Source organism: Vigna angularis, chromosome 1 (genome assembly GCF_016808095.1).
Source record: "Vigna angularis cultivar LongXiaoDou No.4 chromosome 1, ASM1680809v1, whole genome shotgun sequence".
In the NCBI taxonomy this organism is placed as follows: Eukaryota; Viridiplantae; Streptophyta; class Magnoliopsida; order Fabales; family Fabaceae; genus Vigna; species Vigna angularis.
The window spans coordinates 32,749,492-32,764,105 of NC_068970.1; the positions used below are offsets into that span (position 1 = coordinate 32,749,492).

Genomic DNA, 14,614 nt, shown 5'->3' on the forward strand with positions numbered 1-14,614 from the left:
TTGTAGTTGAATTGCTTGGTTGAGTTGAATTGAATTGGGAAAATGAGAATCTGATCAATTGAGTCATTTGGTATGTGCCATGATATTAAAAACTATTTTTTAAATCAAGGAATAAGAAGGAAATGCCAAATTGACCATTTGAATAGGTTTCATTTTCAAAAATCACTAAATTTGCATCTATTGAGTGATAGTTCATTTGGGCAATTTGGACGCATTTTAGCTCCAAACCGCTGAGCGTCAATCTTCTACCATTGGGCACACATAAATGCAAAAGCTTTGTCGTTGAGCAGTAGTAAGGCATTGTTGAGCACCATTGTTCACTGTAGGTCTAGAACAATCTAATTCTAGGTAACTAAGTAGAAGAATGGTGTCGCTAAACAAGGCGTCTTACGAGAAAAAAGACGTTGAGTGCCAGAACTATAACTGAACGCCACCTTTTGCAAAAAGGTTTAGCGCTAAGCACCAAGATTGTCACTGAGCACTCTCTTTTGTAAGAGGTCTTGTGTTGAATGACTCTGAACGTTATTATGTGTTTTTTTATTTTTCATATCCTTTTATTTGTTTGAGATAGATTTGTAATGTACTTTATGTATATTTATGAGTATTATGATGATTTATTGAGATAATGATATTTTATGGATATGTGTGGTGATTGTGCTTGAGAATTTCAAGGAGAATTTCTTTGTTGTGATGAGCTTGTGTATGCATTAACATTGAGGGTTCATCAAGGAGGTATCAATATATTTTACCAACCATTCAACTCATCATATAGAGAGGAATTGGGTGGAGGAGAGAATGGTAAGAGGTCTTAGCCACAGGATACTAGTTTGATCCTAGTTGCGAAGGGGACTAACCTTGTGAGTAGTAAGGTGGTAACCCCTTTGTTTATGATTCTACATAGTATAAATACTACTACAAGTGCATGCCTATAGTGAAACTCAATGTCAAAAGGCATGTATCCAGATAATTGAATCAAGTGTCAATTATTTATGTGTGCTTATTTGAGTTATTGTATTTGATAAATGTTTTGGTTATATATGATATAATTTAAATTGTCGTAGAAATCAATTTACAACATTAGCTTATCTTATTGTTTTCTTGTGTCTTTGTGTTTTTCTTTTGCGATGATCATCTTATTGGTGTGAGTAGATGACGAATAGGTGTCGAAGCATCTCTGGTGGAGGACGATGATGTTGTAAAGTATTTTTCATGGTTGGTTAGTAATTTTCTTTAGTTAACTCAAATATATATTATTAGTATAATTATTTTTTCTCATAATTGTATTAACATCATATCATATGTTTATAGCTTCAAACAATCTGTTTTGTTTTATTAATATAATTATTAATTGAAATATTTTAATATACTTTATTATAAATATAATTATTTAAAACTTCATACAAATTTTTATGTAAATATAATTCATGTTAAATTTTATTAAATAATATAAGTTTAATTTTTACTTAAAAGTTATGACGAATATTCAACAACTAAAATACTTATATAATAATTTAATGTAAAAAAATAATTATAATTTTTATTAATAATTTTGTATAAATAAAATTATTACATAACAATTTTTTATAACAATTTTTTTATATGACAATTAAAAAAGTAATTATTTATTTATCTTAAAAATAAACTAATTCTATAATTTTTAGAAGGGTTAAATATGTTTTTAGTCCCTCAACTATCAAGCGATTTTAGTTTTAGTCCCTCTTTCAAACTTTGGTACACTTTGATCCTTGTCCTTAAGGAAACTATAATTTTTCATCTTCCAAAATCAACGTCGTTAAAAATAAGTAGAGCTGGCTAACGTCTGGCCACGTGTGATGAAATGTTTCATTGTTAACGTTTGCCACGTTGGTATTTTTCAATGCAAAGTCAGAACAGTGCTTTATTAGCTTGATTAGTAAAGTTTGCTTAAAAATGTGGTTTGAAGGGTGAAAAGCAAAAACGAGATCATCATTTAAGCTTGAAATAAGGGTGAAGAGCAAAAGGTTGGATTTGGTCTTCTTGAGCATTGGTCTACTTGGTCATGTAAGTTGATTTTTCTCTTTCGTGGGAATAGAGGGATGGATTTAGGATATAAGCTTTTGTTGGGACTAAAGGGAAAAAAGTTCATTTACTTTTAAAATCACTATTGAAGGGAAATGAAAGCTGACAATGGAGGAATTGGTTGCACGCGAAGGAGCATTGGTTCAAGAATGTCCCAAACATGTGGATCCTCCTCCCACTTAGCTTCAAAAATCTGTGGTTGTGGGGAAAGATTGTTGGTGTTGAAGGCAAGTACATTGAAGAACAAAGGAAGACTATTTTATTGATGTAGATTTTGGGAAGTAAGTGAGAAAATGCTTTACTTATTCTGATGAAGTTTTTATTAATGATTTGTAATTTGTTTTGCAGAGTAATTCAAACTGTAACTACTTTGAATGGGTTGATGAAGGAGATTATGAAATTCAAGGAGGCTTACAAAGGAAGAGTGAAGAAGTTGAAGTCTGTATTGAGAAGGATAAGGTTGTATTGGATCTAAGGAAGAAGAACGAGAAGTTGAAGAGGAAATTAGAGCAAGAGAGAAAAAATTTGAAAATGATGTTGGTCTTCGTTGTATTGTCATGGGCATTAATAGTGATGTTTTGTATTATGTTTTTGTTCAAGATAAATTGTAATTAGATTGGTAATGTTGTGTTGTAGCATAACTTTATAGTGTTTAATTCAATAAAATATTGCAAGTTGAGTTGAATTATGCCCTGAGAAGGAATTATGTGCATTTGTATCAACATTATTGTTGTCGTTTTAAATCAAAGAGTTTGAACATACAAGTGGGTGTTGTATCACGTGTTTCAACCCTGAGAAGGAAGTATGTGCATTCGTAGTGGTTGTAAGTTTATCTGATACGAAATATCATACGAGAAAGCACCACCAAGGTTCCCTCACAGGATGAAGTAAAAAAGAATAATTTTATCTGAAATTGAACACAATAACAAGTTGAGGCAGTGGACTTGGCTGATGAACCTGGACTTTTAACAAACAATAGGGGTTTTTACAAGTCAGATTCACAATTTATGAGATATGAACCCCCCTAATGCGTTCAAAATAACAACTCCAACAACAAATTTAAAGCACAATGACTGAAATGGACTGTAAACAATTAAAATAACTCCATGACAGCAATCACAAATACAAAACAATTAAAAAGTGGTCACATACCATTATATAGAACAAGTCATTGAACTAAAACGTTGAAGTGATCCAAAAAAGTGGTCCCTTAGCAGTTTAATTAACATTGCATGTGATACTACAGGACAAAAAAGTGGTTCGAAAATATTGTGCCCACTACTAATGGTCTCCCTAAATGGGTCACATTCAATACATAAAAGCATTACAAAAATGACATGCCTACACTACAAATTCAATTGCTACTAGCTTGAGACCCTACAATTTGTGCAGCCAATAGTCTTATGGATGTTCTTCTTCCCCCTTCATGCATAGTTGTAGCCCCTCCAGGTTGTGATGTTGATACAGCCCCTCATTTGTGGCAGCTCCCCTTCCTAATGTTCTTGGACCTTGTGAGGTTGATGCAGATGGTCTTGTAGTTGAAGTATGTTCTTCCAGATGTTCTTTCAGTTGATGCAGATGTTCTTCCATATGCTCCCTTTGTGGTCTGTTAAAGGAGTAAGGTAGTTAGAATTCATATACTTGTAAATATCTGAACTTGTAAATAACATAATAGTAAGAATTACCTTGTTTTTCTTTCCCTTTTTACAACTTCTTACATTGTGTCCATATTCATTACATCTACTACACTTCATACCAATATTTTTCTTGGACAACTTTGAATGGTTGACATATTCATCAATTTCTCTTCTTCTTAACTTTTTTGGCCTCCCAGGAGGTGTTTTATAAGTGGGTGGTAGTAGTGGTGCAGAAAATTAGATGTAGGACTAAGTTGTTGTCCATTTATTGGAATTATTTCAGGTGCATAACAAGTTTGATAAGCATGTTTCTTGTAATACGGATGAACATAATCTTCTGGGTTTTCTAAGTTATAATGAATGGCAACCACAACATGTCTGCAAGGTATTCCTACCAAATCCCAAAAGTAACAACTACAACTACGATTACTTAGATCGACTACAAACTTGTCCATTATAAAGCCATGAGTGACTTTAAATTTTGCAACCCCTGCTCAAACTAGAAGTCAATTCCCACTCTTTTCAACTTCCCTATCCAGCCTTTTTCTTGGTTTAGGCATAACATCACCAGGATATGTGTTTACTTTTTCTCTAAGAGTTACAAACCTACTCATAATGTATGACCTAATCCATTCCATCATTGTAATCATAGGTTTGTCTCTTGCCAGTAAAATTGTATTATTAAATGACTTAGACAAATTAGTGATCAACACATCACATCTAGGATAAGCACTAAATGCATGTTTACACCAACATTTAGTTGGAATTTGCATTAACCAATTATAAGCATCAATATTAACATTATTCAACTCACCCATTTTTTTTCCCACTCCTGAAAGTATGTTGCCTTGGCATAAGGTCTCTAATGAGCAGGCCTCCACCAAATTTCTTCTTATAGTTGTTGTACAAATGCCTTAAACACAACCTATGCTCCACCCGATTCAAAATCTCCTCAAATACTGTCATTATTCACCGCAAACAAATCACATGATCCTTTAATACATAATCAAACGTTATGTAATGAAATTACAAAATAATGTTCAATTTTAAGTACCTTTTGCTGATCCGAAATAAAGATCCACCGTTTACAATCTATGCCCCCAATATCACCCAACAATAGTGTCGAAAACCACCTCTATGTGTCTTTGTATTCATTTTCAACCACAACAAAAGCTAGTGGGAAATATTTTTCATTAGGGTCTTTTTCCACTGCCACTAACAACTGACCTCCATATGTTGTCTTCAAAGGACAACCATCTACCCCAATTAAAGGTCTACAACTACCTAAGAACCCCTCTTTACAACCCTCTAAACACATGTAAAATGATCCAAACCTTGGTGGCAAAGTGGGTTGGGCTTGATTGACCTTAATCTTGAAGGTTTCAGCCTTCACTCTTAACAATTCAGCCACATAATCATAAAGACGACCATATTGTCGTTCTCCATCACCAACTAAAGCATTCATTGCAATTTGCTTTGCTCTTCCAGCATTCCAAGGACTTATTCGACCACTAAATGACTTCTTGATTTCATCTATGATTTGGTTAACTGTCATGCCTCCCACATTTACAAATTTGTCTACTAATACTTGTGCAATTTATTGTACACTTGCACTTTTGTTACCAAAAACCCTTCCACACCTGTGACACCTAACCAGAGTTTTCACTCTAAAAGTTTGCCTACCTCCTACCTTGCTAGCCATAATTATAAAACCACATCCCTTTTTAGAAACTGCCCTTACTCTCTTCAAATCATTCTTCACCAACTTCACTTCTTTTCCATTTAAAACGCTATGCTCCAGTAGCGCACTTTTAAAATCTTTCAATGACTTAAACTTCATCCCCAATTTAAATTTGAAGCTCTTGCTCATATCATCTGCTCTATACTTTGAAAACTTCATCCTATTCAAATTGATAGCTCATCACTATCTACATCTGAAGACAACTCATTTGTATTGTAATCTTCATTTATCTCATGCTCTCCAACTTTTTTGTTGATCATAAATGACCCTTCACCACCAATGTTTCTTCTCTTGACAGTTTTCTTCTTCTTTTTCATTCTACTCCACCTCTCCACCACTTCGCCCTCAACCACATTGTCCTCTTCCTCATCCTCATCCTTAACACCATAAGGTTGTTCCTCACCCATCTTCACATCTTCGCCCCCAACATTCCCCTCTTCCTCTTGGTCATCCATTAGGACGTCTTCTACTTCCACATTCCCCTCTACCCCACCAACATAAGCATCTTCTTCATCCAAAGCGTCATCTTGTTCACCAACACATGAATCTTCTTCATCCACATAACCATCTTCTTCACCAACATAATCATCTTCTTCATCCACATTAGCATCTTTTTCACCAATATAAGCATCTTGTTCATCCATAATAACCTCTTCTTCATGACTCATATTTACCTCTTCCTCCATCTCTTGTATGTCTACTTCATCTGCCTCTTCACCAAAACTAAGAAACGTAACTTCAACTGCCTCACTAGGAACATGTTCCATATAGATTTCAACCCCGTCGTTACTTGCCTCTGCGTAGTTAGCCAACAACATTGCTTCGCTGTCATCACTGAGTATTCTCAGATTGTTCATCAGCTTTTGTTTCGACCCCTTCCACCATAGCTCAAACTCTGCATCATATTTGAATTCTTTAACAAATCCCACTCCTTCAAAGTAAGACCACATGTTAGGATCAATTCCTTTTATAACGTGTATTTCTCCTCCCATATATTGTAGTATGTTATTCTTCATGAATTTCCCCATGTGATGCAGAGAAACGTCAAAAACCATTGCTAAACCTACATTGTAACATCAAAAGTTTACACCCAAATCAAAGCAATAGTAAAACCAAAAGTACAAAATTACCTTCTTCGAATCACGTTTCTTTGACACCGAATGCAACAACCACTGGACCCACAACAAGCACTCAAGCAAATGGATGGAACACCAACTTACTCACAAACCATAATTGCGATTCTCAATTTACCTTGAAGATAAAAGATAGTTACGAACCTTAATTTTGATTCGCGTCAAAAAATTCAAATTTAACTAAGTAAGAACCCTAATTTCATTCATTTGAATTACTCACTAGCCACATGTCATCAAACATGTCATCACACGTGGCAAACGTTAGGAAGAAAACATGTCATCACACGTGGCCAGACGTTAGCCAGCTCAGCCTAATTTTAACATCGTTGGTTTTGGAGAACGAAAAATTATAGTTTCCTTAGGGACAAAGATCAAAGTGTACTAAAGTTTGAAAGAGAGACTAAAACTAAAATCACTTGATAGTTGAAGGACTAAAAACATATTTAACCATTTTTAGAAATGCATATTATTAATTAAATTCACCGATAATCATGCCCACTATTATTAACTATTTCATATAAACATTAACTATTTTCATTTATATAAAGACTAACTATTTTTTACAACCCGTAATCATGCACATTGTACATTCTAATATCAAAAAATTCACATATAAAAATATTTTAGTATTAAACTTTTATTTTGAGATTACATATTTTTATTATATAAAACTATAATAATTATATATATATATATATATATATATATATATAATCTATTATGTGTAAGTATGAAAAAATTATCAATATAGTTCTGAAAAACATTAATACCATTTTAAATCACATAACATATATCCATATAAAAAAATCAATATATTATCATATAAACATACAATACACATACTAATTTATTAAATGAAATACTGAAATATAAAAAATAATTAAAATTTTCTAAAAGATATCACTGTGATTTTTGTGTAATTTAAAAATAATATTTAAAATAAATTTTTTAATCAAACTATTAAATATCTTTTTAAAATGTACAATTACATTTTCTTATAAAAGTATACCTATGATTAATTTTACATTTATTTTCACCATTAATAATTTTAGCACAAAATTTATATATTAATGATATTAATTATAGGCTTAATTGTTCGGGTGATCCCCATAACAGTTAAGTGCTTTTACTTTTAAAAAAGTGTCAATTTCGTCTTCAAATGTGTCATTATGCATCAATCAAGTCTATTTTTATTCAACTATTTCAATAATTAAAGTTGACTGATTGAGCATGTTGTGGTGATAATTTTGTGGTGTCCGTGACATTTGTTTTCTGACATGTAACCCATAAAGACTTTCTGATGTGAAAATTTTGGAGTAGGGTTTAAAAAAAATTGAGCAGTGAATGTTTATGAATTGAGAATTCTAACAACAAAGAAGAGAAACAATTTTACAATACTTACATATCATTTGCATGGAAATTTCAATTTGCTAGAAAGATTATTGTCAACCTATTTAGAAACACCAAGCGACTTTACTCCAGGAAAGAGAGGTTGAGATTTACTTGAAAAAGGAGATATGCTAGCAGCAATCCTTTTGAACGACCAAAGGGAGAGAGCCTACCCAATTGCTTCATTTTACCAAAGTAAGTATACCTACTTTGATTCACTGGTTTATTTTTTCCTTAGATCTACTTGTCTGGTGATGCAACTCTTGAGTTTGATTGTCATCGTTCTCTTCTACCTTTTTTGTTTTCACATCTTTGAGTTCTTTGTCATGATCTATTTTCTCACTAAAAGAATATGATGTGCGTAGTGATATAAAATTATTTGTAACAGTAGTATCCTTTTCCAATGGTTGTTTGGCCTGATTTGTGGACTTTCTAGGGTAAGAGTTGTGGTTGGGGCAATTGAAGTCTATATAGAAGGTTGAGGTCTGGATCCATCATAACCCTTTGACCTTCCGAGGATATGCTCCTAATTGAAAGGCACTAAAACAATATCTGTTAATAACAGAAACTTCAAACTTCACTTGAGTTTCAAACTTTAGTTTGGACAAAGCTTCAATCTTCTCAATTAAAATAACATGTGAAGAACACAATTCCACAATACATTTACACATTTTTACTCGTTACAAAAGTGTTTTGTCACTTCCCCCACACTGTTTTATCATATCATCACACGATTTTGCCACATCACCATACAATTAACGTCGCTTCTAAAAAATTAAACAAATAGATTTTATTTATACACATTAACACATTTAAGGACAAAATTGACACTTTTATAACACGTTGTTTTGAAAATGAAAATCATTAAACCTTAATTTTACATATAAAATTTTTAATTCACATATAATTAATATACACATATAAACTATTCTTATTATTAACATACAATTAGTATATCATTATATATATTTAATGTACATTAATGTATAATTATATGTACAATTAATCATAAGATATATAAAATTGTACAATTAATATATACAATTATTTCTACATACTTTTATATTATTAAAAATGAAAAGAATAGTATAAAAAGTAAATTTATTAAATGACTAATTAATTAGAAATTAAAAAAAATTAAAATAAAAAATAAAAAATAGTAATCAATTATATTTTTATTTTTAGGAAAAATAGTTTAAAAATAAAATAAAAATTTAAATAATATTACAATAAAATAAAAAAATTAATTTATTAAAAGACTAATTAATTAGAAATTATAAAAAAGTAAAATTAAAAATAAAAAAATAGTACACAATTATATTTTTATTTGAAGATAAATTAGTTTAAAATTAAAATAAATAGATAAATAATGACAGTAAAAACAAGTTAATGAAATGAAATAACTAAAAATTACTTTGAAAACACTTGTCAACGAAAATAAACATAGACAATAAAATAAATTTTCTAGTATCTTATTTTTTTATAATTTATAATTTAAAAAATAATATTTAAAATTAATGTTTAATTAAAACTTTTAATTATTTTTTTAAAATGTACAATTAAATTTTATAAAATTATACGTATGATTAATTGTACATAAAATGTACATTTATTAAATGAACAATTAATAATTTTATTAAAAAATATTAATTTCACATATGAATATGAATATTTTCATATGGAAATAATTGTAAAATTGATATACACCTATACACTATTCTTGTTATTAACATACAATTAATATATTATATTTAATGTACATTAATATATAAATTGTATGTACAATTAATCATAAGATATGTAAAGGTGTACAATTAATATATACAAATATTTATACATATTTTTATATTATTAAAAGTGAAAAAAACAGTTATAAAAATTAACATTTTGAATAATTTATTGAATGATCAATTAATTAAAATTATAAAAAAATAATATAAAATTATATTTTTATTTTAAGATAAATTAATTTAAAAATAAAATAAATAAATAAATAGACATATAACAGCAAAATAAAAATAAAGAAATAAAATATTAATAATGTAAAATGACTAACAAATTATTTTTTTAGATATTTATCAATAAAATAAACATAAATAATAAAGTAAATTTATTAATATATTATTTTCTAATAATAGATAACTTAAATAAATAAATGAACATAAAAGTAACATTTTCTAAACTAGAAGATAATTGAGTTAAATTTGACTAATAACTTTTGTGTACAATTTTCTTTTAGGAAAAAAAAAGTTACACACTTATTAAGAATTCAAAATTGAAAACATAAAAAATATAAATATATAATATAACTTTTTTTATCACTAAATCAAATAAATATAACATGTAAAATTATGTATACTTTTATTGATATATTTAGTTTTTTATATGGCTAATAATTATGAAATTATTCAGGTGGAATACACCTGGATTTTATGTTCTATCTAAATATTTATTTTTATACATATTTGATTTTAGATTATTTTAGTTTTAAAATAAAAATATATAATTTTAAATTTGATATCAAACAATTTATAAATACCTAATTTTTTGTAAGAAAGAATGTCTAGTTTGGGTTTATAAAATTTCAATGTAATTTTCTTAGAAATATAGATTTAAATTTAATTTCAATCTAATCATTTAGATCTTTAATTGATTAGATTGATTCCATATCAAACTAGATCCAATTTCTGGTTTCTGTGTGCAAAGACCCACTGTTTCTGATATTTTGTAGAATCTTTGGCCGGCCATAATTTTCCGTTCAAAACTGATTTTCTCTTTTGTTATCATCTTCCATGTTTTCTCTCTTTTGTTTCTACCTTCCATTCTTCAATTTTTCTATTTTAATTAAAGCTCATAAACTTGTCCAAACACTCTTTTTAACCTTATTAAACAGCAAGGTAACTTTTTAACACGCGTTGCTATTTAACTGCAACTTACTTAGTTTTTCTAATAATAACGTTTAAAACACAAATTATAGATTATTACAAGATTTCTCTTTCAAGAAAAATCGAGAGTTACCTAATAGCTAGTGCTCTATGACAGCACAAAGCCTACAATTTCCCTTTCATGCAGAGATGCCACCTGCTATATACATTAATTGTCAATAGTACTATTCCCTCAAGCTCACAATTCTAAACGCCTATCTAAAGTCAATGCATGTTACTCAACTTGTTTGCAAGGACCTTTGCTTCAACCAATTCCTTAGCTTGAAATGCGTTGTACTACTAGACAAGGTCAGCATCATCTGCAAGCGAAAAATTTGAATTTTTGTTTCTTCATAAAGTTTTGTATTTAGTCTTTGATTTCCAACCTGGTTCATAAAAAAAAAATGAGACTCGGCGTCAGTAGGAGTTTTTGAGCTCCCAACTTCACCTCTCTTAACCATGAAAAGTCATTTCTTGGATATACATTTCTCCAAGTCTCAGTTTAACCAATCATTTTTGTGGAATTTTCGAAACTGCCAACCTTGAAAAGACAACAACATTTATGTTTATATCTTCTACTTAGCTATCTTGGCAGCTCTGTTTCTCTTCTTCATTCCTCAAGAATATGCCAGGTTTTTAGTAGATAATGATATGAAAATTAACTTCTGACTACCTCAGAGGACTAGAAAGCTTTAGGTATTATTTTTTAAATCCCTTCAATCAACTTGAATAGTTTACATTTACTTTTCTACCAAGAGACAGAAAGAGTGGTTGGTTTGGTTACCTTGGTGCGCAGAACAGTGGTTAAAACGTGGTTTGTAACAACAAATACATAAAGGTCTTGTATTTTCCAAACCGATAGTCCAATACTGACCCTGGTATGTTAGGCCTGCTCAATACAAGCGACTTTCAGTAATTACTACTCGTAAATTGTCTGACATATCTAGTGTGATTTGGGACTATTATTATATGTAATTGTTGAGAAAGTGTCAATTTTGTGATTTGTTTGGCCTATTCTTAAGGGAAACAGATTTATATAGTTGAGAGAAAATAATTCCTGATTCACAGTTACAAGCATGGAAGCAGAAATCCCAGCTGCAGCTGTGAAAGAATCTGAGCAACAGAAGTTTGCTCTACCTGTGGATTCTGAAAACAAGGCCACCGAGTTCAGATTGTTTTCCGTAGCTAAACCCCACATGAGATCTTTTCACCTATCATGGATCTCTTTTTTCTCATGCTTTGTGTCTAGCTTTGCTGCTCCACCCCTCCTTCCCATAATCCGGGACAACCTGAACCTCACAGCCACTGACATTGGAAATGCTGGTGTTGCATCGGTTTCCGGTGCAGTATTAGCAAGAATTGCAATGGGAACAGCTTGTGACTTAGTTGGACCGCGCCTGGCCTCTGCATCACTCATCCTCCTCACAGCACCATTTGTGTACTTCACCTCCATCATCAACTCACCCACCTCGTACCTCCTTGTCCGTTTCTTCACCGGCTTCTCCCTGGCCACCTTTGTCTCCACACAGTTCTGGATGAGCTCTATGTTCTCTGCTCCGGTGGTCGGTTCGGCAAACGGATTTTCCGGCGGATGGGGCAACCTTGGAGGAGGAGCCACCCAACTGATCATGCCCCTTGTATTCTCCCTCATCCGTGACATTGGCGCTACCAAATTCACAGCATGGAGGATTGCATTCTTTGTCCCTGCCATGTTCCAGATGCTCACGGCATTTTCAATCCTGATATTTGGGCAGGACATGCCCAATGGAAACTTCCAGCGGTTGAAGAAGTCAGGGGAGAAAGCAAAAGACGAATTCTCAAGAGTGGTGTATCATGGGATCAGTAACTACAGAGGGTGGATTCTGGCGTTGACTTACGGCTACTGCTTTGGGGTGGAGTTGACCATAGACAACATCATAGCTGAATACTTCTATGACAGGTTTAATCTGAAACTCCACACTGCAGGAATCATTGCTGCAAGCTTTGGGTTGGCTAACTTGTTTTCTAGACCTGGTGGGGGTTATATATCAGATGTAATGGGAAAGAGGTTTGGCATGAGAGGGAGGTTGTGGGCTTTATGGCTGTGCCAAACCTTGGCTGGTGTCTTCTGCATCATCCTTGGCCTTGTCGGATCTTTAAGTGTATCCGTCCTTATTATGATCATATTCTCTATCTTTGTCCAAGCCGCATGTGGAATGACCTTTGGGATTGTTCCCTTTGTCTCAAGAAGGTGCGTTCTCTGTACTCCTTCTTTCAATCAAAATCACTTCAATTTTAAGGACCTTGGATGTGTTTGCTTTCTACTTTCAATTTTTCTTTCATTTTCTTTAATAAGAATACAGATAAACACCTACATCATGTTCATATCTCACCGCATGCACCACCACTCTAGATAGTTTATCCTTGAATTACAACCACAGCAGTGAAGAAGAGGATGAGAATATTGTTTTTCCATTTTAGTTTTTGAACATTAGTCTTGGAAAAAAATTTCGAAAGTTATTAGATTTTGGAGTCGACAAGTATGAGATTCTTTCAGAAACAGCTTTTAAAGCCAAGATATCCTTATTAAACTGCTTTTACTTTTCTTCCATTTGTCTGTAGAATTTTATGAACCAGACGGTTTTCAAGAGTGGAGTCAAATTACCCAGAACTCTGCAACTCTTGTTTACCAATAGCATTATTTAGCAAATTCTTCAACTCAACATTTCCATTATAATGGTCAATAGTTAAGAGTCAGACTCAAATTAAACATAAAGGGAGAAAAAAAACATGCTAGTTTAGTTATTTAATTTATCATGATCCATCGGATCATGAGACACAGCAGGCAAAGTGACCCATCTAACATGCTATTGAAGATGCATGAGTAATGTGCAATCACAGACACGTGCACACTTAACACAAATTTGAAAGTTAACAGTTATGTTAACAAAGTGCACAGCACTATGCCAATAACTCTACAATCAATTCTAATATTGTGCAAATATTCAGGTCATTGGGGGTGATATCTGGAATGACAGGAGGAGGAGGCAATGTGGGTGCAGTTGTGACCCAGCTAATTTTCTTCAAAGGATCCAAGTTTTCAAAAGAAAGAGGAATAACTCTAATGGGAGTGATGATCATAATATGCACTCTGCCAATATGTTTAATCTATTTTCCACAATGGGGTGGAATGTTTTGTGGTCCCTCGTCTAAGAAGATCACGGAAGAAGATTACTACTTAGCTGAGTGGAACTCAAAGGAGAAGGAGAAAGGGTCCCATCATGCAAGCTTGAAATTTGCCAATAACAGCAAAAGTGAAAGAGGCAAAAAACTGAATGCATCAACAGAGCCTTCCGAGGAGATCTAACATATCGCACGTGCTTGATTGCTCCTCTCGCTTCCTCAACTTGTTAATCCTTCTATCTTCACTCAAGCCTCGCCATAAAGTTTGTCATATCAAATCAATGCATGTTCCTATGTTTTCTGCATAATGAAGTTTTCATTAGTAAGGTGAAATGGTTCCCAAGGTTTACTTTGAAAACTAAGTCACTATTGCCATAGTTTCACACCACTACTCCACTTTTAAACTCTGGACAAAAGGGTTACGATCCTCATTAGCCATTATAGGAGGGTTACGTCTACAAAAGTTAAGGTAATTAATGGGATAGGTTTTGCTTTTTTCCATAAAATTCAAAATTCAACTGCTAATTCACCTCTACTAATGTGTTAACTATGTGAAAGAAAGATGTTAAC

At 32.0% G+C, this 14,614-nt stretch overlaps 1 protein-coding gene across 1 annotated transcript; it reads left to right on the plus strand.

Moving 5' to 3' along the window:
* The first annotated feature begins 11,451 nt into the window (after nucleotides 1-11,451).
* Nucleotides 11,452-14,402, plus strand: LOC108335190 (high affinity nitrate transporter 2.5). The gene is made up of 2 exons (XM_017571149.2): nucleotides 11,452-13,112; nucleotides 13,871-14,402. The coding sequence occupies exons 1-2, from the start codon at nucleotides 11,959-11,961 to the stop codon at nucleotides 14,226-14,228; spliced, it is 1,512 nt and encodes a 503-aa protein (XP_017426638.1). The 5' UTR covers nucleotides 11,452-11,958; the 3' UTR covers nucleotides 14,229-14,402.
* The last annotated feature ends 212 nt before the right edge of the window (nucleotides 14,403-14,614 follow it).

Coding starts and splice junctions, on each gene's coding strand:
- LOC108335190 (XM_017571149.2), top strand. CDS start 11,959: ATGGAAGCAGAAATCCCAGCTGCAGCTGTGAAAGAATCTGAGCAACAG. Junction 13,113..13,870: donor GTTCCCTTTGTCTCAAGAAG/GTGCGTTCTCTG, acceptor GCAAATATTCAG/GTCATTGGGGGTGATATCTG.